The sequence below is a fragment of the Scomber scombrus genome, chromosome 6 (genome assembly GCF_963691925.1).
Source record: "Scomber scombrus chromosome 6, fScoSco1.1, whole genome shotgun sequence".
Classification (NCBI taxonomy): Eukaryota; Metazoa; Chordata; class Actinopteri; order Scombriformes; family Scombridae; genus Scomber; species Scomber scombrus.
Window position 1 is genome coordinate 23004188 of NC_084975.1, and position 24816 is coordinate 23029003.

The following is a 24816-nucleotide window of genomic DNA, read 5'->3' on the forward strand; positions in this document are numbered from 1 at the left end:
CACCAGGTTTCTATGAGCTCATTGATGAAGCTCTCTCTCGCTGGAAGCATCCCTCTACAGCTCACCACAAGGCTAAAAGAACCTTCTCTTTCCAGAGGTGACGACCTGCCATGGGCTGTAATCTGCAGACCAGTCAGGCTGCTGCCACAAGGTGTCACATGAAATTCCCGTCTTCTTAATAATTGTGCAGATGAATGAAGTAAAGGAAAAATAAAATTCTGAATTAGACAGCTGTCACACCATGAGCGCTATGAAAGACGACTACGGTGACGGTGATAAAACATCCTTCTGTTTTGCTTTTTACATTGATTCTGTGTATGCTTGTAATTTAATGATTTCTGAAAACCCACATTGGCAGAGGATGCAGGAGAATCAGAACAGAGAGACAAAGTGCAGAGACCTCTTTAGCTGAGGACTGACTGAGTGGGCAATGTAAAACCTGTAGCTATGTTCCCTTTCAGTCGATTCACTTGCTACGACTGTCATGTCCAAGTAGAAACGTTAAGTTATGTTTAGTTTTGTCTGTCTCCTGACTTCCTGTTTTATTTTGAAATCTAACTCTCCTCCTGTTTCAGGTAACTTCCTCCTTCCCCTTGTGTGTTTCCCACTGGTCTGATTGTCTGCCCCGCCCTGATTGTTTCCACCTGTTTCCCATTACCTTGTGTGTGTATATAGTCTGAGTTTCCCTTTGTCCTGTGCCAGTTCGTCTTGTTGTCTAAGAACCGCGCCAGCCACGTTATCCCAAGTCAGGTTTTGAATTCTCTGTTACGTTTTGCCATAGTCTTGCTTAACATTATTTTGGTTCTTTTCCTTTGTCCTGAATCTTTGTTGGTTTTCCTCGAAAGAGTGATTTTTTTTTTTTTTTTGTTCTACAGTTTTTCCTCTCTGTGAGTGATTTTTATGTGTGTACTTTGAATATATATTCCTCTGTAAGAGTGATTTTTCTTTGCTACTTTATTAAAATATTGTTAATTTGTACTTTGTCTCGGAGTCGTGCATTTGGGTTCAAGTCCTAGTTCAGTTGTGACAACGACACAAAGTATGGGATATCACAGCCCAGCTTGACCTGACTCAAGAAGCAGCTCATCTGTTAAAGTGGATGCCTGTGTGACAACAGTCCACAGTGTGATGACATCCTTCAAATCCTCTGTTATTCACCTCACTAAGAACCTAGCTAGCTACAGCCAGTTAGCTCTATGTCTTCAGTGGGCTATTGCCATCTTGAAATTAACTTAAAAGCCCCTGTTGCTGTTAGTCACTGGCTACCCACAGAGTGCTCATTTTGTGTGCGTTTTCTCTACGGGCTTTATGTCCCAGTATGACCACTAAACTTAAATAAGCGAGGAAGTCTTCTGTCCACCCGTGTCCTCATGGGTGCGGATTCTCTTTGCACGAAAAAAGACCAGCAGAACTCAGAAGGCATGTCCCGCCCGTCTGGAGATTATCACACCAGGAGAACATTGACTGAGCCTGTGAACTGTACGTCTTGTCGCCAACTTCGCTTGACCCTGGAGAGGTGGATCACATTCACAGAGAAAGTGCTTGGAAATACTAACGTTGCGTGGCATGACCTCTCCTCTCCAAGTTGAGGGACACAGCTTTGTCTGAGTCTGACGGCAAGGAGCTTTTGGTCGAAGTCCCCACTAGTAACTGGGCTGACCACATGGAGTATGTTGAGGGGTTAGCAGAGTTTGAGCTGAGAGTGCTAGCTAGCTGCAGCCCGAGCTAGCTGCTTGCCATGATGACAATGACGTGCTGGATATTGGCTTGTACATATAAGGTTTGTCAGAGAATGAACAGGAGGCTTTATCATCAGGCCAGTACGCTGCTGCTGCATCAGTCGGCCAGGATGACATCGTTCTCACTGTACCGCTGTGCAACTGAGAAACTGGCTCAGAAACACTTGCGTCATGGTACCTTGCTATGGACAGCATTTGGATCTGGATGGAACCCGGAAAAGCTGCTTTTGTCAACCCTCTGCCGATGCAGCCATCCCTGGCAGTTCATCTTGCCCCATCCCACAATCGTGGTGTGGGCGGCCCCACAGCCTTCCCATCCGAGCACTGCAGGTTCTGCCCATCTCAGCTGGAGAAGATTTACTGACTGAGCACAGGCAGGCACTGCCAGTGTGCTGTGCTCTGTCACCATGTATGCCCCCGTGTCTAGCGGAGCTTGGGACACAGATGTCCTCAACAGTCTGATGGCACCTCAACGAAGCCTGAATTACCATGGATTATATCTCCAGGTGTCCCACTGTGCATTGCTCTCCATGGGCGGAGAGATGGTATCTACAGTGGTGGCGCAGATATGTTACAGAGATAGGGCTGTTTATTTGGACAAGCCAGGGTCTGCTGTGGGCTTGTTTAGGCAGTCGCTCAATGCTATTAAGGCAAAGTTTGAACTTAGGAAGACGGAGACAGAAGCTCTGCGCAGCATCATCTCCAGATGTGATGTGAAACTCTTGCAGACAGTTAGTGCTCGCAAGCCTAAAATACTGCTGCGATACCACTACTCACAAGTTTGGGCTACCAGTTGGTGAAGCATCAACCACCTGGTCAAACACTCAGCCTGGAGCAAGTGTCTGTGATATGGGATATAATGCAGGGGCATGATATCTCATACTGTATGTGTTGTGCCCTCGTTCCTCCCCTTCAGGGAACAGAAGTTATAGTCATAACATTTTGACTTCACTGCTTAGCACATTACACATACTGTAACGGAAGGATTTACAGACTTATTCAAACACACCATGCAGAAACTCACAGTTCCACAAGCTGCTGCCTATCAGCCTGTATAGCCCTTCTCTTAAAACTTTTCAAATTAATGAGAGTGAAGCAAAGGTGACGCAATCCGTGCTTGGATGCCTCCCCAGTAAACAGTGCTGCCAAGAGTGAAGAGCTGCCCTGGCTGGGGTGAAGTCAGCGTCTCAAGAACAGTGGAGTTAGTCAGGATAAGTGAGCCCACTGGGCAACAGTTCTGGGCCAGTAGCTCTGTTCTCTAAGGAGTTCTTTATGGCTGGTCCATTGCCCCTAGAGAGCCCCCACCCTTGCACACAGGGGCTCCATCCGCACACACTTCATCTGAGTCTAAAAATCCTCATTGTGTGCCCAAAAATGGGTCACACTTCACTTTAATTCTGTTGCCTCTTGACTGTAATTAGTCTACACTAGTCTAAACATTTTTAAACCAAATTCAACTTCATATATATGCAGTATATGAAATCAACAATAAAAAATAGTAGTCCCCAGCTTGCAAACGATTTTTCAAAACCAATTATTAAACAAGATAACATATGACCGTTGAACTTTTGGGTAAACCAAATGCAAGATGTAATTCAACCTAACTACTCATTATCCTAATGATCATTGATATGTTTTCCTTTATTATTTAGTTTAGTCTCTCAAAGGACTCACACACTTTTCATCACACACTTCTGCTTTGTCCTTTCTTCATCTCATTTTCAGTTTTGTGTTTTTCTTCTCTCAAACATCAATTAAAGTCCATATGGAAAAATCCATGTTCACTTCATCCCCACTCCTCATCCATCATGGCCTGTCACAACAGGAGTGGGGAAGTGGTCTTGTACTCATTCTGGGAACGGATGTGGATCAGTGAGCTGGGCCGTGCACACTCTGAAATTCCATAGTCCCAGCGCTAAGATACGATTGAGAGTATCTGAGGGTTTGTTTGTGCTAAAAGGCAAAGCTAAGTTGAGCATTTAATGAAGCGCTTATATTGGCACTGGGAGCATGACTGAGTAGGCCACACTAAACCGCCTTAAGTACTATCTCTTGAGGACTTACCAAAGCCGAAGGCAGCTGGAGCAGGGATTGGAGCAGACTGGACTGGTGTGGAGGTGTAGAGGCCAGTCACAAGTAGACCATCAAAGGATACACTGGTAGAGATGGTTACTGAAGAGAGAGGAAAAAGAAAATGTGTTACTCTCAATGTGTTACTGCATTTCATTATCCAGGTGTTTAAGTCAAAAAGCACCCAGCCAAAAAATAAGACAAATGTTTCACAAATGTAACAAGATAAAATATTTTTTTTTTAAATAAGACGCTTTCTCTCTTCCCTTTACTGAGCCTTATTAGTTTATTGATAACTCACAGAAAGATGAACATAAACTGCAATTTATCACTTGATTAGGTGTCAGAGCTTGCCGCAGCTAAGTCATGCTCTCACTTCTTTTGCAGGGTACAAAGATAATTAGCTGGTGTGATATACACGTGTGTAGACACCACACTCAAGTTCCTGCTACTAATGAGCACAGAGCTCAGGTGTTAACAAGTGTAGATGTAAAGTGACCATTAACTGGGACGCCAATGAGACCAAATGCCCTGCAGGAAGAGAGGAGAGCATGCAGATGTGCAAGCAGGTGTTAAAGCAAAAGCAACACACACACATGCACACACACACACAAGCACAATTAAAGATCCTGCATGCCCCACAGGCTTGAGTCACTTTTACAGTAATCGGACAAGAAAAGAGAAACATCACCTCACTGTCTTTCTCACAGGCAACAGTGCTACAACGTAATCTAACTCATCCTAAACAAATCAACAGTGCTTTAATCAAAGCCTGTCCCTATTGACAACCATATTAGAAAAGACTGATGAGTTAATTGGCTGTATCCCTGATAGCCTCGCTAAGCCTCTATTCATTACAGGTCATCACAAACAGCAGTGGAGCAGACAACTGCCAGAGGTCTATTATCCTGCTGTACAGATCTACAGCTTAGAGTATCCAGCAGCAAGTTAACTATTGATCCACCCAGTAAACAAAGGCCCTGAGTGACGGGACCACAGAGCCGGCTGCATCACTGGAAAAAAATAGCTCAGCCACTGGACTGCTTCCAGCCAGACAGATCAGAGCACGGGGGAAGAGTCTGTGGCTCAAAGGAGAACAAACTCCCAAAAACTACACTTTTTTGCACACGGAGGAATAAAAATCTTTGCAGTGGGGAAAGATGGAGGCATTATTATTTCCTGACCCTGGAATCCCCCTGCTTTTGGGAGAAATTGCAGGGGGAAAGGAGGAGACACCCGTGGCGTTGGTTTGTTTTTAGTAACAATAGCAACCTGTCAGTTTGGTCTTGGAGCGTTTATTCTTCTGGGCTTGGTCTGTTTCGATGTGGGAATCCGGGGCAGAGCAGACTCCTGTGTGGCCCACTCTCCCTGCCTGTCTGTCTGGGTGACTCCATTAACACTTACTTACACAAGGCGCCCCGCATCTGTGTGCTTGTCTTAATGTGTGTGTGTGTGTGTGTGTGTGTGTGTCTGTGTATACTGAATGTGCTACACCCTGTCTTAAGAGCATAGTCCAGCACATCTCTCCCCTCCCCTCCGCTCCCCTCCGCTCCGCTCCATATCAAAGCCTCAATAATTTATCCCACAACTCTCTCTTATTATATCCAGACATTTCCTCCTCTCTTCTCCTGTTGTGGGTTTTCTTAAAAATCCAGCTAAATTACTAATGCTGCATTTCACAGGCCCTACAGTCAACAGTATGACACAATAGCAAATGAACATTCCTAGTAAATGACTATATCTTCTGCAATGTTTATATTAGTTAATGTTGCTCTGTCTATTTCTTTCTTTTTTTAAACGCCCACTTAAGGCTCAACTGCTTCAATAAAACTCTGTAGTTCATTGTCATTGCTTCAGCGGTTTGCTGAGTAATTAAACATGGTAACAGGGTAAAGAGGATAAACATGAAAACATTCATCAACTAAACTATATGCTTAACTTTTGTAACTTACATTTTTTTCAAAAAAAACAGAGCCCCATTTATATGGTCAAAAATTCTGTATTTGGTCTATATAACATTTTCTACTACAGGACCCAGTTATATAAAATAAAAAATATGAATCATTTTCTTTTGTACAGTATGAATGCTCTAACAATGCTGTGGAAGGTAAAACTAAATACTGTTTATTCTCTTTCCTGTCACTTTGTCAGCCTTAAGCACTGCTAAATTCTATCAATATGTACAGTGTGTACGAGAAGCCATATTGTGAGGAAGACAGATATTTTGCTTGGCAACAGAAGCATTATCATATTCAATCCATGTTGCTTGGTGCACCTCTAACGCCACAATACCCACAGAATACAAGGAAAAGGCCTTCTCATTCAAACAAGCAATTATTATGTTCATACATGTGCTCATCTTTTTGTGCTATTTTTGCTTTCCAGAATACATTACCTATTCAACAAATCCATTCCACAGTGTGGTGAGACACGTTATCAGTGTTTACATTATGTTGTATTGATCCAAGGCCGTAGCATGCTGAAGTATTTAATGGAGTAATGGACTGGCTTTAATGCAAGTTGGACCGGGCTTCACCAGCCTCCATACACACAATACGCTCATTTCTACATTTCCACTGACCTGCATCACCAAGGTTACACACACTCCATTACTCTCCACAGACACTTGCATATGTTCTACACACATACACACACACAAAAGATTTTTTATGCCTCCAACGTGCTATTTCTCTCTTTATCCACTGCTTACACCTTTCTTCCACCCACTCTCCCTCAGCCTCATTCCCATTTGAGGAATCATAGTTAAAAAAAGAGAGCTCTCTCTCCTGCACTTTCCCCATCTACTCCCTTCTCATGCATTTTCTGCTCCCTGGCAGCAGTGCACCTGCACTCTGTTTGATGTGGAGGTGAGGGGGAGAAAAAGCAGAGGGGAAGTAAAGCTAGGGGCACAAGGTTACAATCGAAGAAAAAAAAAAAAACAAGAACATGAGGCGAAGAGGGATGGAGAGATGGCCCGCGGAGAGCAGCGCTACCTGATCAATACAAATGCAAGATCTAAATTATTTAGACAGGCCTCTAACACTCCTCTCTCACTTGCTTGTGGAACACCAGACGGATGAGCCAATCAGATGAGATGAGATAAGATCAGATCCAATCACCTGTGGGGGTACTTTACACACACACACACACACACACACACACACACACACACACACACACACACACACACACACACACACACACACACACACACACACACACACACACACACACACACACACACACACACACACACACACACACACACACAGATCTAAAGGAGTAGGCTGGCGGCCTTTGATGGTAGCCTTTAACATTCTTGTCCATACTTCATTTCTGAGTACTGTTCACTTGGCTGAGGGGATGAAAAGCCATGAGGCGGGAATGGGGGTGAACTATTACCAACACTCTCATCCAACACATTGGCATGTTCTGTGTGTATGAGCATGTGTATAATTTCTTTATGTATAAACAGATCAGGTGTTAGGTTATCTCAGTTCATCCAAACATCTGCACTGAATGTTAAGGTTTCTATGCCATAAGGCCTAAAAAAAACTACAATGTCTACACTGGCTTAATAGCGAGAGCAGCACATTAAAGCAACAGCAGCAGCTTTAGTCCTCCATCAGTGTACACAGGATGTATTCAAGCATGGTGTTGAGCGTGGGTCACTTGCGGTTTGGCAGCACTCAGAGCTCAGTACACAATCACTGTAGTTAGGTGCATGTAATGAAAGAAAAAAGACTTTAAAATATGCGGAAGGTTAGGTTGTGAAACGCCAGCCACTGCATGGCTGAATTGACTAAAACAGGAGTGTGTCTGTTCCACTAAACATATGTGAAATGAAAGACAAGCCTTATTTGCTTTACTACAAAATGTGGTGAAAGGTGAAAAGGTGAAAATAATTTTTAGATAAAGCTACATAAAACTGCATTACAGGCCATTTCAAATGACGAGAAGCTTTTGATCCCAATAAAAAGCACTTTAAATGTCTCTGAATTGACGTATTCTGGTATGACGCAGGTTTCTCTGGTTTATCTCTGGTTTATCTGTGGTTTACAAATTCAGAGCACACGCATACTTTCCAGTTCAAATTCCAGTTATTCTGTAGAAAAATATTACAGTACTGTATGTTTGTTATGTCAATTCTGATTGGCAGGTTAGGGTTGCAGGGGTGAGAGTCGGTAACAATGTGGAGGTTGCAGCTGTTCACAATATGTTATGGAGCCAGAGGTCTCACTAGCAGTCAGGTGTGGTTTGGCTCCTGATGAAGAAGCACCATTTGCTGTTGATCCCTTCATCCTGCTTCACCTCCTCATCAGGATCTCTACATGCTCTTGGACGAGTCTACAGCTGCAAGTGCACTTAAGTCTTACAAAACACTCATTACACTGTATGCATAACACATACACACACACAGACACACATACACGAATACACACGCATTACTTTATACTTGAACACACCACAGAGCACATCCCTTGGCCCTAAGCCAGCATGTAATATTGATGATGCGATGTGGTATGCCTCATTACAGACACACAACCGTGCTCCTGCTCAACTATTGATGGGCCTGGGGCTTCCTTCACTTCTCTGGATCCGCCAGGAGTAATGTTAAGGCACAAAGTACCAGCACACAACACAATCCAACAAAATACACATTCACATTCAACTCAATACTGTGTGTTGACAGGTCTCTCGGAGCCCACACGGACACACATAGCACACAGATCTCAACACAAGCACAGGCACGCACACACACACACATACACACACACACACAAACACACACACACACATAAATATGACTAATTAGTAAAAATGAGATCATAAATAATTTCTTGTAAAGTGCAACGCCAATTTTCCATCTAAGTTTATCCATGTGCAGAACATGATGTTATTTGTTTAGTCTCTCCGAGTTTTGGGTTGAATTTTCTTGATTAATATTTCAGCAAAAATTGTCCCAGACTTCTTCTGAGCACCAGGGAATCGAGAGCAACAGGATTGTACTAGTTACTGATATTACCTGAGAGCATCACCTTATCCTGAGTGCTGTAAAAACAACCTAAACAATGGACAGAGTACTAGAGGAAGACAGCAAATAAATGTTTGATATTGTGTAAGATATAAGGGTAGAGATTTACACTCATCCCAAAGAAATGTGCTATTTTGTTGAATGAATGCACTAACAGCAGACAGAAAATCTAGCTTTTTCTGGTTGTTTTTTTTTTTTATAGTACAAGCATTGAGGGAGAAGCTGTTATTTCTAGATCGTTTTTCGCCTTTCTCAAAAAAAAGTGGGCAAAACAAAGCAGGTCTAATAAATGGTGAAAAAGAGACCAAAGTGCCGCTTGTGTCGGAAATTCTAAACTACTGTGAATGGCACACTGTTTGCTGGGTTAGCAATCATTATAGGAACCTGAAAAATTGGGCCCAGTGGCATGCTAAAAGCAATGGTAATGTGTCCTTTTGGTGTAGCAAAGCATGTGCAGGACTGTGGTTGGCAAGGCTTGGTGACATGAGCTCATTCTTAGAAAACATCATAGAGAGGAATTAGACTGGAGCTGGACAGGAAGTCTGGGAGCTCTGAAAGAAGACCTGATTTATGTCCCAACCTAGCCCACATGTGGCGTGGCCTGAACAGCTCCTTTCTGCTCTTTGTGTACAAATACACTCTCCAGTCTTCACCATACTAGCCTTAAGAGCATTCAAGGCTGAAAAGGCATGGCTACACAAGGTGGTTCTGACAGGATCTGATTTAGTAGCATTCACTGATACCATAGACAGAAAATATTACAGTCAAGCCACATAGAGACACAATTCATATAAAACCCATGACACAACAAAGGACATACTGTAAAAGAGACTATGATCAATGAAATCCACACCACCACCACCACCCCTCCAAGTGAACCAAGAGGACGCCCTTTTAGTTTCCAAATGAATGGAGGTTATCCTGGCAACAATCTGGATAAAGATAGCTAACCATCTGACCCATATCCCACTGGCAGACACACGCATGCCCCAGAGAGGATCAGGAAATGGAGACCAGACCATGGGGAAGCTATAGGTTCCATCTGCTTCCATGGCCATGCCAATGTTGGGGTGCCACTTTCACCCTGAGCTTCCTGAAATGGTTTGAACTGTCAGTCACCTGTGCATGGCTCCACAAAGGAAACGGCTGCTATTTCTTCTGATAAGGAGAGGGAACGGCTGGTTCATTAAAGTTCATGAAGATGCAGATCAATTAAATTGTGTAAGTATGAATGTTTCTCTACAGCTTCAGAAGATTGTGTGGGAAGTGTGTTTCTGCACATATATGTGTCATGCGGTGTTCCAGTCAGGTCTAAGAGGCATCATTCCATTGCGTAACCTTCTGGCACCATCCCGGCCTGCTGGCACTGCCATCTGCTGCTGTGAAACACTATATCACAGACAACCCATCAGCCACCGAGCTTCTACAGGTCTGCTTTACCACAACATCTCCAACATTTTCTGCACTGGGATGAGTGAAAGCAATATATCCCATAAAACCCAATTCACAGGTTGTTTTATGATTGCTGCCGGGGATTATAATCTGCCTTTGCAGGCCATTCCCTCGGTTGAGGTTCTACTCTATTTAAGGAGGAGAGTTATAGCCTCCCTGCCTCCCTATAACTTGGCTTCACCCCTGCAACAGCCGTGGAGAAAAACAGGAGTGAAGAGGCAGTTCTGTCGCAAGCATCCTGTTCCTCACACATAATCTGCCACAAAATCACACTTCATTGTGCTGCCCTCATACGGTGCAATATATGTGTGTGTATGTCTGTTTACATTCATATGAGTCTGTGTGTCACATGCTTGAACACGAGCAAGCACAGGTATGTATGTTATTCTGTATAAAGAGCAAAATTCTTGTGCTCCGGATCATTTGCTCTCCTTTTGTTATGATTTCTGGGATAGCATAATTTACAAAAATGTGCAATTATTCTACAAATCATATTATTTTGCACAAAATATACTACATACTATATAACTTTTTAATTCTTGAGAGCCAAAAGACTGACATAAGACTCACAAGGAAGCGATAATCCCACTGAGAAGGCATATTCACTAATCAACAAGACAAAATCCATGACAGAACATTTTTTTCATTGTTTCTAACTGAACATTGCATGTTCAGAGGAAGCACATCACACTGTGACAACTCAAAGGCCATTCTCTTAACCTGAGATTGGCTATGATAGAAAATCATCTCACTGGGCTTTCAACATTATTCATTGGTTCATTGTACAGAGGAATCAAACACCCGCAGATCCCATCTAAGTACTGATCTATGCTGTGAGACTCCAAATGGGTTTTGATAAGCTACAGTTCTGTTATCTGGACTTTGTCTTCATCAATGTTAATGAAATCTTGATAGGATGAAAGGAAAATGGTAAGAAAGAATTATATATGTGAGACCAAATGACAACTAGATAACAAAACCTCTGAGACCTGAAGCAGTAAGCAACAGTATCCTTCACAATCACTTATCAAAAGCAACCTAAAAGCATTTGATTTTACAAAACATTCAGCATAAAGGCAATATTATTAAGCAAACGATGCATTATTAGTGGTTGCTGTAAAGGGTTATATTATAATAGGGTTCAGAAACACCATGATTCTTTCCCTCTGTCGCTTGGTGACTGCCAGGATTGGAGAGTGAGCTGTCCTTATGATCAACACCATGTGTTCTGCAGACAGAAAAAAGGCTTTAGCCACCCAGCCCTGACAAGCATAGCATCTTCCATCACTTACCAGAGCCATTCTGAACATGATAAAACACTACCAAAAGCCAAGGTGTTAAACATGAGAGCAATGAACCAATAAAAAAAAAAACTATCTTCATGTAAACTTGTGCAGGTTGCAGAGGAAGGTTGTCACTGCGTACAGCTTTTCTTCCCGAGAGAGAATGTGAGGAATGCATGAAAACACTAAGTCAGCTCAGTCAGCCTACAAAACTGGGGTAAGACTCAAACCACAACTCTTTACACACGTCAGAAACACACAGCCACGAACACACACTATAACACAAAATATTAAAAGGAAAGAATCTTTGGCAAGCTCAATGACACTACACACAACCATCTATATATTATGTAAAAAGGACACCTCATCATCACATTGTAAACAATTTGCACAGAAACATACAAACATAAACATAAACATAAACATAGACAGAGCCAACTTTTAAGCCAGCTGTGAAAGTACAGAATGCAGACACTGGACACAGACCAACACAGTTGCATAACTCCCTTTCCATCTCCCCTAGTCCATCGGGAGCTGCCCTGATAGGAAACAGGAAGGAGGTAATGAGGGCCAAGCTGTCAAACACAGCCTATAATAACCTCAGTGCTCCTCTCTCCACCCTGAGGGTCTGGCCTGCTATGTCCCTCTCAGGGACATCATGCAATATAGCCCAATTGACCCCCATCCTTCCCCACAGCTGGTCTGTCCCCCACCTCTAAGCACCTCCATCACCCCCAGCTGATACTGCCTCACAGCTGAGTGAACCATGACTGGAAGGCATCTGTCAAAGCAAGGCCTTGAGCTTTTTGACAAGGAAGAAGAGGACAGAGGCTCATGTCAACAGAAGGGGTAATCTTTCCTTCCAGACCCACTTACAGTATAGTGAATAAGGTCATATTAACAACCATTTAACACATCATTGTAAATTGAAGAAAACAGTTTTTTTAATGTGACACTACAGATCAGTCACAGCAGAACAATTATGTAGTTACACACCTCTCAAGTACTGAATTCTAGTGCTAACATAAGCACTACAGGCTTGCAGCCTACTGGTAATGCTAAGAAGTGATTTTGGGGGGGAAATCTGGCCAATATTTGACTTTGAGTTAAAGCTGGCATATGCTCAAAGTGCAGTCATAGGGAAAAAGTGTTTATTGCTGTTTGTAACTGTCACTCTGGAGGACAGGGTGGAAAGCAGGCTGTCATAATGGCACACAATTTTCAGACAGTTTTTTCCTCCAAGGCATTCATGGTGTTGCTCGTTTTCAGATGCAAAGATGTTTGTGGCTGTGTGAAGAATTTTGTAAAAGCAAGAGATTCTGCCTACTGAGGTCCATTACAAATGAAAACTGAAACAACTTTGCTCACTGCCTCTGTAAACACAAGGTGCATTGTGAGTCTCACAAAGATGCAATAAAAGTGCATTCCTTCTCTCAGTTTAGACATTAATACCACTCTTCTAAAAAAAACGAACACTATTAAAAAGGATCTAATTATCCATCTTTAGAACGGTTTCATGTTTTATTGGTTTAAGAATAATGCTTATTGGTTATTTAATGCAGAGTCAAGTGGCCAAAACCACTGATTAATATATAAATATAAATATTGAAACCCTGCCCACCTGCACTGGTCCAGCATTATTCTAGTAGAAGTAGCCAAGCGGTTTTTTGCAATACTTCTTATCACATACAAGGAGGTGAATAGTTCAAACTTAATAAATGTCTAGGAGTCACTCATATCATGTTTTATTTAAATGGCTCACAGTGCCTCTACTGAATTATTTCCAAGAAAGACAAAGGGGTAAATCCTTTATTTACATAAACTACTTTTTAAAAAACAATATTTCCACAACACAGCCCTGATGCTGCTTTTTGCTGAATCTTTTTTGCCTGTATTTCTAACACTGCATATTCCAGGCCCACTAAGGCTTATAAGATGAAAGAGAATAAGTAAGAAGTTAGCATCAGGTCTTAGTCTTTTAGTCATCCTCACGGGCTGACATTTCAAACTGCAGTTTTTATCAACTGTTTGAGCTTTGTAAATGTAAGAGATGCTGCTCACTGAATGTTGGACAGCAATTGTTATTAGTGTATAAAAATAAGTTCCTACATGCATTAATTTGAAACAGAATATATTACTATATAACACACACTTTACAGAAGAGTAACAAAATGGCAAATTGATATTTTTATTACAGTCAGTAATCACCAAAAAACTGGAGATGATCATTTGTAAACAGGGATGCAAGCATGTTTTATGTTTTCAAGCTGATGCACAAAATCAGGTCACAATGAGCCCAACTACCTGTGCCTGTAACACAGTGTCTGTACCCGGTTTTGAATGACTTCTGCCCTGAAACATCTGGACACATCATGCTTTTGCAAGATCACAGCTGTTCCACTCGTAGCACCTACTAAAATGAGCTCAGGCTCAAGCTGCCTCCACACTCCAATCTGAGAACAGTCTCAACTAAGTCGCCACTATCACAGATACATTATCTCTATTATGAATAATGGAACTGCCACATCACACATAGCTTTACTTTACATTTTATCAGTATCTCTTCCACACCTTCTTTCCCCTCTTTCTCTTGCTAAACAGTATTTTCCCCCATTGGATTACTTGTTTTTATCTAGAAAAAGTTTTGTGTATACTTTTTTTGCATTCAGAAGATTTGGACATTACGTACTTTACGTCATTATAAAACATGGGTTATTAAACCATCTTGTCCATATTATTATATAATGAAATCAAAACAATTCAACATATGTATTTGGGTGAACTTTAAAAATAAATGCACCATGGGCCGAGACATTTGCTCTAATTCACTTTTCCACAGTAAATATCTTCAGGTCTCACATTGATCTTAAAAATACACAACTGTACACAGATGTAGCTCAAACATAACATGCTAAGTTCTGTACAGCTAGTACATTTGAATTCAGTTCTCATTCTTCAAACAATCCTAGAGTTTGGCAAAATCTTTAAAGAACTCAAGACGTCCTGGGAGCTGGAAAGGAAGTGAGGATATTGTGCCTCACTATTTTTCTCTCCGCTCCCTGCTTTTTCTTGGCGTGAATATTACAGATCATGGCCAGCTAAGTGAAAAAGTACTGACATTAGTCAAAGTCCAATGTGCCTCCATAGCTTTTGGGAATGAATGTTTGGGTGAGGGGAGAGTGGCAGGGTGGTGTGGAGGGGGGCTGCATAGAGCAGAGGGGAAAGATTGATTTCTAATTAACAAGCTGGTTGCAGTAATGAAAGACTAGATGGTCTCTACAGGCAGTGGATCATGGGGAGCGTTTCCCTTGACATCTAGTCTTAATCACACCAACTCAGCTTGCTAAGAATGCACTCATTGCTGTAATTAACACTGTCATGCCCCCTCCATCTCCCCTCTTGCATCTCAACCTCTTTTCTTTCTTAACCTCTACCTGTTTGTGACCAAAAACAAAGTTTACATTTAAATTTGATCATTGCAGTTTATACATATCCCTCACTATACTTTCAAATTTTGCAGTCACCTGCAACTGCCAACATAATTCCCTGCACTTTGACAGATACTATACTATACTATAATTTTTCTAAAATACTCTAATTAGTGTTAATGGCCTTTTGTTCCTTGTAAATCATATCTGCTCATATTGTGACTCTAAAGCTCCTTCAACTGGCACGGATGCCTCTAAAAAAAAAGGTTGAGTATACAGATATGCACCTAATATTTACTGTTTTTATATGGGTCACTCATCTTAAAACAATATATCTTAGCGATATCACTGATATTTGACAAAGATTTGAATAAATAAACATGAATGTCATCACCAGAGGGGAGGTAAATGCTGATATGTGATCAAGAGCTTAGTCCCTATGAAAAAGATCACTAAAGTGACTGATTTTTTGAAAGTACAGCCAATGACACAGAGTGGCACACTATCCTTTACACTGTATGAAGACAGTCTCCTTAGAGTACAGTCGAGCAGGAAGGTGATATCTCACTTATTCTACAGTCTAGACCTCTCATTCTGAATTTTAGTTGCAAGTCACACAGACTAGCTGCCCATAAAGGTACAATCAAACACCTGATCCACTGAGGTGTAAGACGTGCTGTTCCACTGGGTACTCCTTGTTAGAAGCAGACATTTATTTTATCTTTAAAAAATATGTCAGATATGTGTTTCATTGATATCCCATTTCAAAAGGGAATGATGTTTTTTTTTAATGTTTTTTATATGACCATTGGCTGAATTTAACAAAGAGTGATGATTATCTTGGGTTACCTCCAAGCAAAGGTAAGCTTGGCTGTCAGAAGTGTTGAGAAACCCTAAAAGCAAGATGAATACACTTATCTTCATCATAGTTTACTGGGAGAATCTCTGTGGATTTTCTGATCCTGATTCAGAGCTAACTGATGACACAGATCTGTGGGGGCTGGAGGTATATCATTTGATAAGTGGGATTTCACAACAGAGCATTAGGGGAATGAGGTATTTTCAGGGGCATTGTAAACACCAACCCCCTCACCCATGCTGTAATTTTCGGCAGAAATATGTGTGGGCCTGTGTATGGGCAGGGGCTGTGTAATCTGCCTCTGCCAGCCTGCCGTGTCTCTCTTAGGCAGAGTGGCCTGGCTGTTTGAAGGAGGCTGTCGCTGGATGGGGGGTAGGGCTGTGGCTAATCCGCCTGTGCCACGCGCCGTGTGCCCAGCACCCAGCCAGTTGCACCATGCCGCCTCCTCTGTAGTGGGTCCACTGGAGCGCTACAAGGTCCGCTGAATGCTATCAGCACAGACGACACACTGCCCCCCAAGCAGGGATTACAGCTCTCTCAATGAAGGCGCCAGGAGGAGGATCCAGAGCAAGAGGAGGAGAAGAAGGAGGAGGAGGTACACAATCCCCCAACAGGAGCTCCATTCTCTATAAGGAAGAGGCCATCGGCAAAGCCGACACGCCAATCAACAGCGGCTGGGAAACCACCCCATGAGAACAACACGTCCAGCACGAAAGATGGGGAGGAGGGAGGAAAGATTTAAGAAGGATCCATCACTTTTCAAAATCCGGCTTAGAGCCACTTGGTACTCCTTAAGGAGAATGAACACTGGCCCATTGTTATGAGGTAGATTGGGATGGGGACATTAGCATGAGTTTGCATAGACACATGGAGTGCTTAATGACATATGCAGACCTGGCATTTGAGCATTGGGTATTTGGGAAGAAAAAAACTTTGTAATTATGTTTACAACCTGTTTGTCAGTTGGAAGTAGACATCAAAGAAGCAAAAGAAAGGAGAAAAGGGGGAGCTGTAATGTGCCAGTAAAAAATAATTAAATAGACTGGTGGAGGGTGCGTCCCCTGTGTTTTCTTTTGGAAAACCTAGGCAGTAAATACAGTGTGGTTGAGATTCATCTAACACCCTCAGGGTCTAGAATATGTTGTGTGGGCTCTGTGAGCTGGTGTTCTGTTTCTCACTAGGGTTTACCATACAGACAGATATACTGTATACACAGTGTCCGAAACACAGAATTCCTCATGAAACTTAATCTTTTGCAACAACATAAAAATGAGAACGTAACCAGCAAGAATTCTACCAAATCATTTGTGCTTTGGGCATGGAAAAACTCATAATGTCACCATATTTCGGGTGGTTTATGTGTTGTTTAAGTTGCGCCAGGAGTGGAATTTATATTGGTGCTTATGCTGTCTAAAACTTAAACCTCCAGACGCCAGAAAGGGACACAAGGGAAACACAGCATGCAAGTACATACTAGGACAGCAGGAGCCTAGCATCTGCACATCCCAGCTTGTATTATCAACAGAGAGGCACTCCAAATCAGGCAAACCCCCAACAGGCTAGTACACACTCCAACATCCTGAAAATACTCACACACACTCATCTGCCCACTCGTGAAAGTTACTGAAAACACAACTCAGATTTGCTTGTTAAGAGCTTTCTTGTTTTGGCTGGAAAATGAATCCGTTGAGGAAATTGAAAATAAAAAATGTAAAAGCTCTGTGCTGTTTGTCTCGATGAGACTGGCGCAGGCACACACCTCTGCCTGGCAGGGATCCACTCAATACCTTCATTTTAGCTCTTTCCACCACACCTGGCATCATGCTGGAATCATTTTGGCACCAGCCTGGCAAAGGCTAACAATGTCATTGTTATCTGAGGTGATTATCTGTGCTCTGGTCAAGTAAATCAATTTTCCTGAAATGTGGCATATAGGTGGCATCTGAGCCACCTCAACTATCACAGCCTCAAATCCTCCAGAGCTGATGCAACTCACTGCCTCTTTATGAGCAAATATGAAGGCGGATACAGAGAAAGTCTGTCTGTCATTACCAGTTAGGTGCAGCATCATTTCATTATTGCAGGTTTTTACAGTATGTTATAATAGCTAAAGCATGTTCCTGTGAAAACAACTTGACACAGCCATTTAGCACCTAGACAGGAGGAAAATACTCATATTCATGCTATTATGTCATATCCTGTTGTAACATTAACACAAAGAATTGTAATAGCCTGATGATCAGGACATTTGTGTTTAGCCAGCGGAACATCTGACCTGTCTCTATGTCATGATGGATCACCCACTAAGAGATGAGTGCTGTGTGCATGGCCAAGCATGCATGTGTGACAAAGGGAAGATTCCCAATGAATATCCATTCTCATTTCTCGCCCATCTGCTCCATCATATAAAGGAAACTGGCATATGAGTGAGTACAATGCTCTTTAAATGGTTCATCATTCAATGTCCACAAAGACAGAACACCCAAACACACCCAGCAAGCTCATACAAACAGTAATACACTTGACACACTTCTCTCTACTCAGTGAAGTGACCTATTCAGACAAAGCAGCAGGAGGCAGAGCGGCTGAAGAGCTGCGAAGCTAATGAATGCACGGGTTTGGTCCACTTGAAAGCGCTAGTGCTATCCGCATGTTGTTTTTCCTTTGCCCACAGGAGAGCCCTATTAAACCATTAGCCCCTTTCCCCTCTGCTCTTTCCTCCCTCTTACCTCCTTTCCAGGGTCCCTGTTCCCCTAAACTGGATGTCTACATGAAAACTAGGCCAGTCTTTTTTTGGTTCACTGACCAATTCTTGCTGTACAGCAATAAATACTAAGAGTTTTCCTGATCTCTTGAATAGATATATAAAACGCTACAGTTAAGCTGAACAGAGATGTAGGGAGCACTAGACTGGCGGTGGAGAAGAGTGGGGACACCAGCCAAATCTAATCACTCCGCAGGAACAGAGCTCCAAGAAATGCAGCACTGACAAGAAGTGGTCAGAGGTCAGAAAGCAGACCTTTAACAGTCCCCTCAGAGGTTAAGTGCTGCAGAGGGTGATGATGATATCCGACGGGCTGCTGAAGTCACAGCAGATTGATGCCATTTTGGCATTTAATCTAAAGACAAAGACAACTGTCAGCGCCTGCTGGTGAAGACTTAAAGATGGGTGTTTCCATGACGTCTCCCTGTTGCTCTACTGATATGACCTAGTGTACGGTAAGATAATATCTGCTTTTCCACAGCCTTACCGAGGCCTTATATCCGTGACCTTCACTTCAACATGACTGGCTTGTTGTTCTACAGACATCACTCAACAGCACACACACTCCCTGAAGAACTCCCCCAACCACGACAAGTAATCAACTTTGCAGATAGATAATGGCCTCTTTCCCATTGCAAAGCAAAGCAAAGCACGCTGAGTTTCTGGTGGTTGGTAGGAGAGCTGCTGAAATAATTCACAATGTCTAATCTGATAGGTTATCATGGGAAGAGCTGATGGCATTTTGTGGGGATGAATTTATCTCCAAGTTCCCATTAAGAATGTCATTTAGTGGCAATATCCAAACTCCTTGAAATGTTGATTGTTTCTTGGGCCTCTTCAATCATTTGCACATGAAAAGGTCCATAGAAAGAGGGACTGCTGTAGCGAGCATTGACAGATTTGCAGTGGGCATTTCAGCCTGTACAGTTAACTAGTTGTCTGAGGAGCTCTCTTGTTTTACTCTGTCGCTTTCACTTGCACCGCTGTTTTCTCCTGTTTGTCTTTTGTGGTCCTGTTGTAGAGAGACACACTGCTGAATCCCACTGAATACTGTTATAGTGTATAGAAACAATGAATATGGTGAGAGTGAGAGCCACGCTGCCTACCTGCATGCCTCATGTGAATGCCTCATTCAGGGCCTTACAGACACAAATAACTTTGCATATAAAAAGATGCACAAACACTGTGCATTATATGGTATTTTTGAAATAGCATAAACATAAAATTAACTACTAATTAATTAACTAACTAATTAACATGCTCACTGTGTTCTGTACAAATAAACATGCCCTGTTTTTGAAACTGCTGACATTATAAACACAACTGTAGCTTTCATTAGATGTGTACACGCATAATTACAAATCTGGATGTAATCGACAGAAGAAAAAAATAGCACAAATTCCTCGACATACAAAAAGGAACTCAATCAATCTCACTGGCCCCATTTCTGCTCAAGCACTTTCATTTTTCTGGCTACTCTCTACTGACTTGCAGAGGACACTGAACTGCTATAAAGTTCCCAATGCAATCTTTTCAATAGTGACTTCTAATCGTACTGCATGACACAGTACAACGATGCCGCTACTCATGATTTGTGGGTAAGTTTTCCAATATCAAAACAGTCTGTTTTGAGGAATTTCACCTCTTCCTGTTCTCCCAGTGCCATGTCACCAATTCATCTGTAAAAATGAACATGTAACAGTTCAAAAAGCAGAGGGACAAGAGACAACAGGAATGAAAAACGGCAGGTTTAGAAACAGGATTCTGAGTTTTGTATTATGATTTTGCTTCTTGTAAACATGTGGTTGCTGTATGGAGAACATGTCATACTCTCACAGCAGTGTTAAAAGAGGTCAGAGACAAAATGAAAAATAAGGATCTGCTTTCAGAGTGTGGCAAAAGTGTTTCAAAAGGGTATTTTGATTATTTGGAGGACAGGCTCAAATCCCAGTATGACCTTACTTCATTTTGCCTCTTTCTCTCTCACTCTCTTTTGAAAGATAAGACTGTATGTGGGCAGTAAGTGAGTGTGTGTGTGAGTGACACTTGGTTTCCATCTGTCTGATACAAGGATTGACCCTAAAGTCTGAATGCAAGGACACAAATCTAAAAAAAAAACCTTTTCATTTATCTTTTTTCCTGTTTCCTAGCAGTTCAGAATGTCTCTACAGTATTTCTGTTTCCATTTTGTCCACTGCGACCCTGCCAATACACCCACCCTCTCAAACATTTCACACGCAGAGCAACGTAACCTCTCTTGGTCATTTCATTCTGATAGCTAAACACAGTAATCTTGTCTACAGCATACACACACACACCCTCATATAGTACACTGCCCACACATGGTCTTATCACTCAAAAGCAACAGAGAAGCAAGAGGCAGTGAGGTCAGGTCAGAAACCCAATTACTGTACGACAAACACACAGACATGTGCCTCTTGATTGGCACCAATTGGTTAAGGTGTTTCTTTGAGATACTTGCTTACTGTCTCTTTTAGAAGAGGTCATCTCCCTGTTTTCCTTTTCAAACTTTCCCTCCCTCCATTAACAACCTCTCTCCTTTGCGCTCTTTCTTCAGTTCTCTTTTCTACAGCCCTTCAACAACCACACAGCCAGCATCTCTAATGCCTTCCGCCCACCATTTCCACATGCAGCTCTTTCAGTGGTTAGATCACACGTTGCTTTTAGAAGATTAAATGTAATCCAAAACTAAGGCCCAGAGAATGCATAAAAACAATGAGCGAAAACAATTCAGATCCAACCAAATAAATGAAGCATGCTAAAATACAAAAGCTCCTTCACAGGAATTAAAAAAAAAAAAAGGCACTTTACCATTTCCACCACATCACCAATATATTCAATTTCCTGTTTTTTCCTTTTCTATCTTTTTCTCTTATTCTGTTTTCATCATAGCCTGCAGATACAAGTCCAGCTTCAATCTAACACCTGTATGCAGCATGTAGCCTGAAGTAACATGTAAGGATAGATGTAACCATCGAGGTTTGAGAGGATGAGAGAGAGAGAGGGGGAAAAGAGAAACAGAGACAGGGATTGCTCCTGACTGCACAACTAAGCATACAGCCAGCCACGTTTCACTTGTTCACTTGCCATTTATCCTTCCATCCCCCTGCACTCAGTCAAAACCCCAGAAATTTAACAATGAGCTGCCATCATGTGCCAAAACATGGGACGAAAAAAAAAAGTGAGCAGCTTGGAACCCGATCATTTTTCCGTGCAAGCCCCGCTGCTGGTATCTTATCTGCTCAATCCTCTCATCGTCATTTAAATCTTCCCCTACTCCATCCGATCCTAGCCATGGCCCTATTTAAATCTCTCCCTCCTCCCAGTCCACCACGTTTCTAATGCTAATTATTTAAACCTCTCCGTGCGCTCTATCCCTCCCATCCACCAGCTAGTTATTCAAATCTCTCCTCACCCGCTCTCCCTACAAGCCCGGCCCCAGTTAAAAGGTGCTTGACTGAATGGTTGATCCGGGCTGTTATTTTCAGACAGAGGATAATACTGCTTCTTCCAGACTCCTCTCCTTTCCTGCTCTGTTTTTCTGGCCTTGTCATATCCTGTTCTTCCTATACACAATTACACAAACTCTGCTGAACAGATCCCCTTTGAATTAAAGATGTTTATTTGCCGTGATAATGGAATGCAGTTGTTAACAGCACAAGAACAGTGTAATGAATCCACTGTTTGTCATATCAAATTAGGTGAAATACAACAAAAAACTGATTTAAAAAAAGATATAGGCAATATAAACAAAATGTGTATATAGTTGGGAATTGAGATATCATCAGTTATGTACATAAAATATGTGTACATCCAACTTTTTGATTAGAGGATAGTTGCATGGGAATGTGACCTTAGACGGTCTGCGCTGGCCTGTGCGGGTCACTGTCCCCGGTGTTAAGTAAGTGGTGAGAGTGAGTGACTGAGCAATGATGACACAGTTTGTGCGGTCAGAGGGAATCATTTTTCCAGAACCAGGTGCCAGCGCAACAGTGTGGGAAAGCGGACATTAATTAGTCTCCTCTCACACTCTAAGCACGCTTTATTGATTTATGAACCTTTATTCCTATAAGTCAGAGCTTCTCTTTTTGTGTTGCTCCATTTGTCCATTCCCACTTGCAGTTTTTGCACTTTCTGTCATTCATTTGGAGGGGTTTCACAGTTAGTCCTGTAGAGAAGCCACCTACACATGAAGCATCAGGATCACAGCTCAGTAAAACACCAAAGCTGCTCATTGCACTGAACAGGAGTCCCACTCAGCAACACTACTTATTACAGTTACATAAATGCTGGTTTCCAACAACAGCCACCCCACACAAACTGCACACTCCCATATGCACACACGCCACAGCAATACATGTGTAAAAACACCTGCAAAAAAAAATGTACACACTGCGCGTATCATTCTTGATCTTATTGTTGGTTCGGCAGTTTTAAAATATCTTTAATGTGTAATGTATCTTATGCATAGCAGAATGTTAACACAAGTGAAGTTAATTAACTTTGACTTCAAATTTTAAAAACTATTTTTAAATAATACAAAATGCATTATGTTTTTGCAGCCAGTGAAATTCACAATCAGATCAATTTAAAACATTTCTTTTTATATGATTCAGTACAGACATTAACAGCAGACAGCTGAAACAATAGGTGACACTCTCTTCAGCATGCAGCAAAAAAAAAGAAAAGTGGACACCATGGAAGGTGTGCTCACCTTGGTACTCCTGTCCAGGGGTGTAGGCAGTGGGGTTGCCCATAATTTGGAGGGTGAGTAGCACCTCTCCCCCACCTTCTGTCACCCCGGTTCCCTCCAGCTCCCCGTGGTGGGTGCACAGGAAGAAGAAGGGATTGAAACGGGGGTAGAAGCTTGCGGGGGGCGCCCCGAAATCCATGCTGCTGCTCCCCAAGACTAGGGCCAGCAGGGCACAGCCTAAGGCACCCCCGAGAGAGGCCCGCGCCATGGCCATCTGCCCTCACCAAGCGAGGGACTGAGGGTGTGGAGGTGGGTGAAGAGGTGAGGAGAGTGATGAGTGGGAGCGAAGAGGGGCACAGGTAGAGTTCCAGAGGACCGCTTTTGGAGTCCACAGATGAGTCGAAAGTCCAAAAGTGCGTGTGCGTGTCTGTGTGTGTTGTTGTATTGTGCAATATGATGTGTGAGTGTGTGGGGCTTGGCCGTCAGGAAAACTGTAGAGCTCTGTTCATCTGCTTCCTCTCCCTGTCCTACCTTCACTCCCGGGGAGTTCAGAGCTTCGCTTGTGCTGTCCTGCTCCGGCGTTTAAATACCTCACCCCCTCCCTCTGTTTCCCTCTCTCCTCCCACCCTTCCTCCCTCCCTCCCTCTCTCTGTCTCTCTTTCGCTCTAACACCAGCTCCACGCGTGCTGTATGCGCTCTATGAGACGGCCTCCCTCCTCTCTCTCATCCAGCTCTTCTCTCCTCCCTCTTCTCTGTCAGTCTATCACTCTGCCTTTTTCCTTAATCTCTTCCTCCCCCCTGTCTTCTCTCCTTCTCTTTACCTCTCACTAAACCACTGTATTACTCCACATTGCACTCTTGTATCCCTCCCCTGAGACCTTGGCTGTTTTATCTCTATGCATTTGTTAGTTTCTTCATCCCTAACCAGCCCTCTGACAGATCCTATTCACTCTCCTCTCTCTTTCCTTTGTCTTTTTGCCCATCCACCAGACTGTCTCCTCCTTTCCCACCCATTATCACACCTCCTTTCTCCCTCCCTCTTCCGCTCTCTTCACCTCCCTCTCCTTCCCTGTCTCCCTCTGCTGCTCTCCCACTTAGTCCCCCTCCCCTCTTTCGATCTCCCTCTCCCTCTTTTTCCAACCCTGTACCTCTCTCACTCTCCTCCCTTCTTTAGCAGCGCTCGGATTTGTTTTTCTTTTTCCCTTCTGTTGCTTTTTCATGGGTTTTCCATCAGAATCTCCTTTTCCACAGGATTCTCCAACTTTTTTTCCCCTGTCAGAGCAGTGTGCGCCGCCTCCCTGCTCTAGATTAACCCACCACTACAGCGCTGACACCAGCCATAATGCTGCTTTTTCTCCCCCGCTAGTATCTGCTCCAGCTCACCAAATGATGGATAAGTATTTCTCTAACACCCCATACATGTGTACACCCATCGCTCTTTCCTCTTTTTCATCCTGGAATAAACACAAAAA

The 24816-nt window shown here is 42.7% G+C and overlaps 1 protein-coding gene across 1 annotated transcript in view; it reads right to left on the reverse strand.

Moving 5' to 3' along the window:
- The window catches only part of reln (reelin), a 99072-nt gene extending 75257 nt beyond the window's left edge, over nt 1-23815 (reverse strand). The window contains exons 1-2 of the mRNA XM_062420954.1: nt 23366-23815; nt 3804-3911 (exon numbers count right to left, since the gene is read on the reverse strand). Coding sequence (XP_062276938.1) covers nt 3804-3911; nt 23366-23618 — 361 coding nt within the window. The 5' untranslated portion in view covers nt 23619-23815. The remainder of the gene's footprint in view (nt 1-3803; nt 3912-23365) is intronic.
- Nucleotides 23816-24816: the final 1001 nt, after the last annotated feature.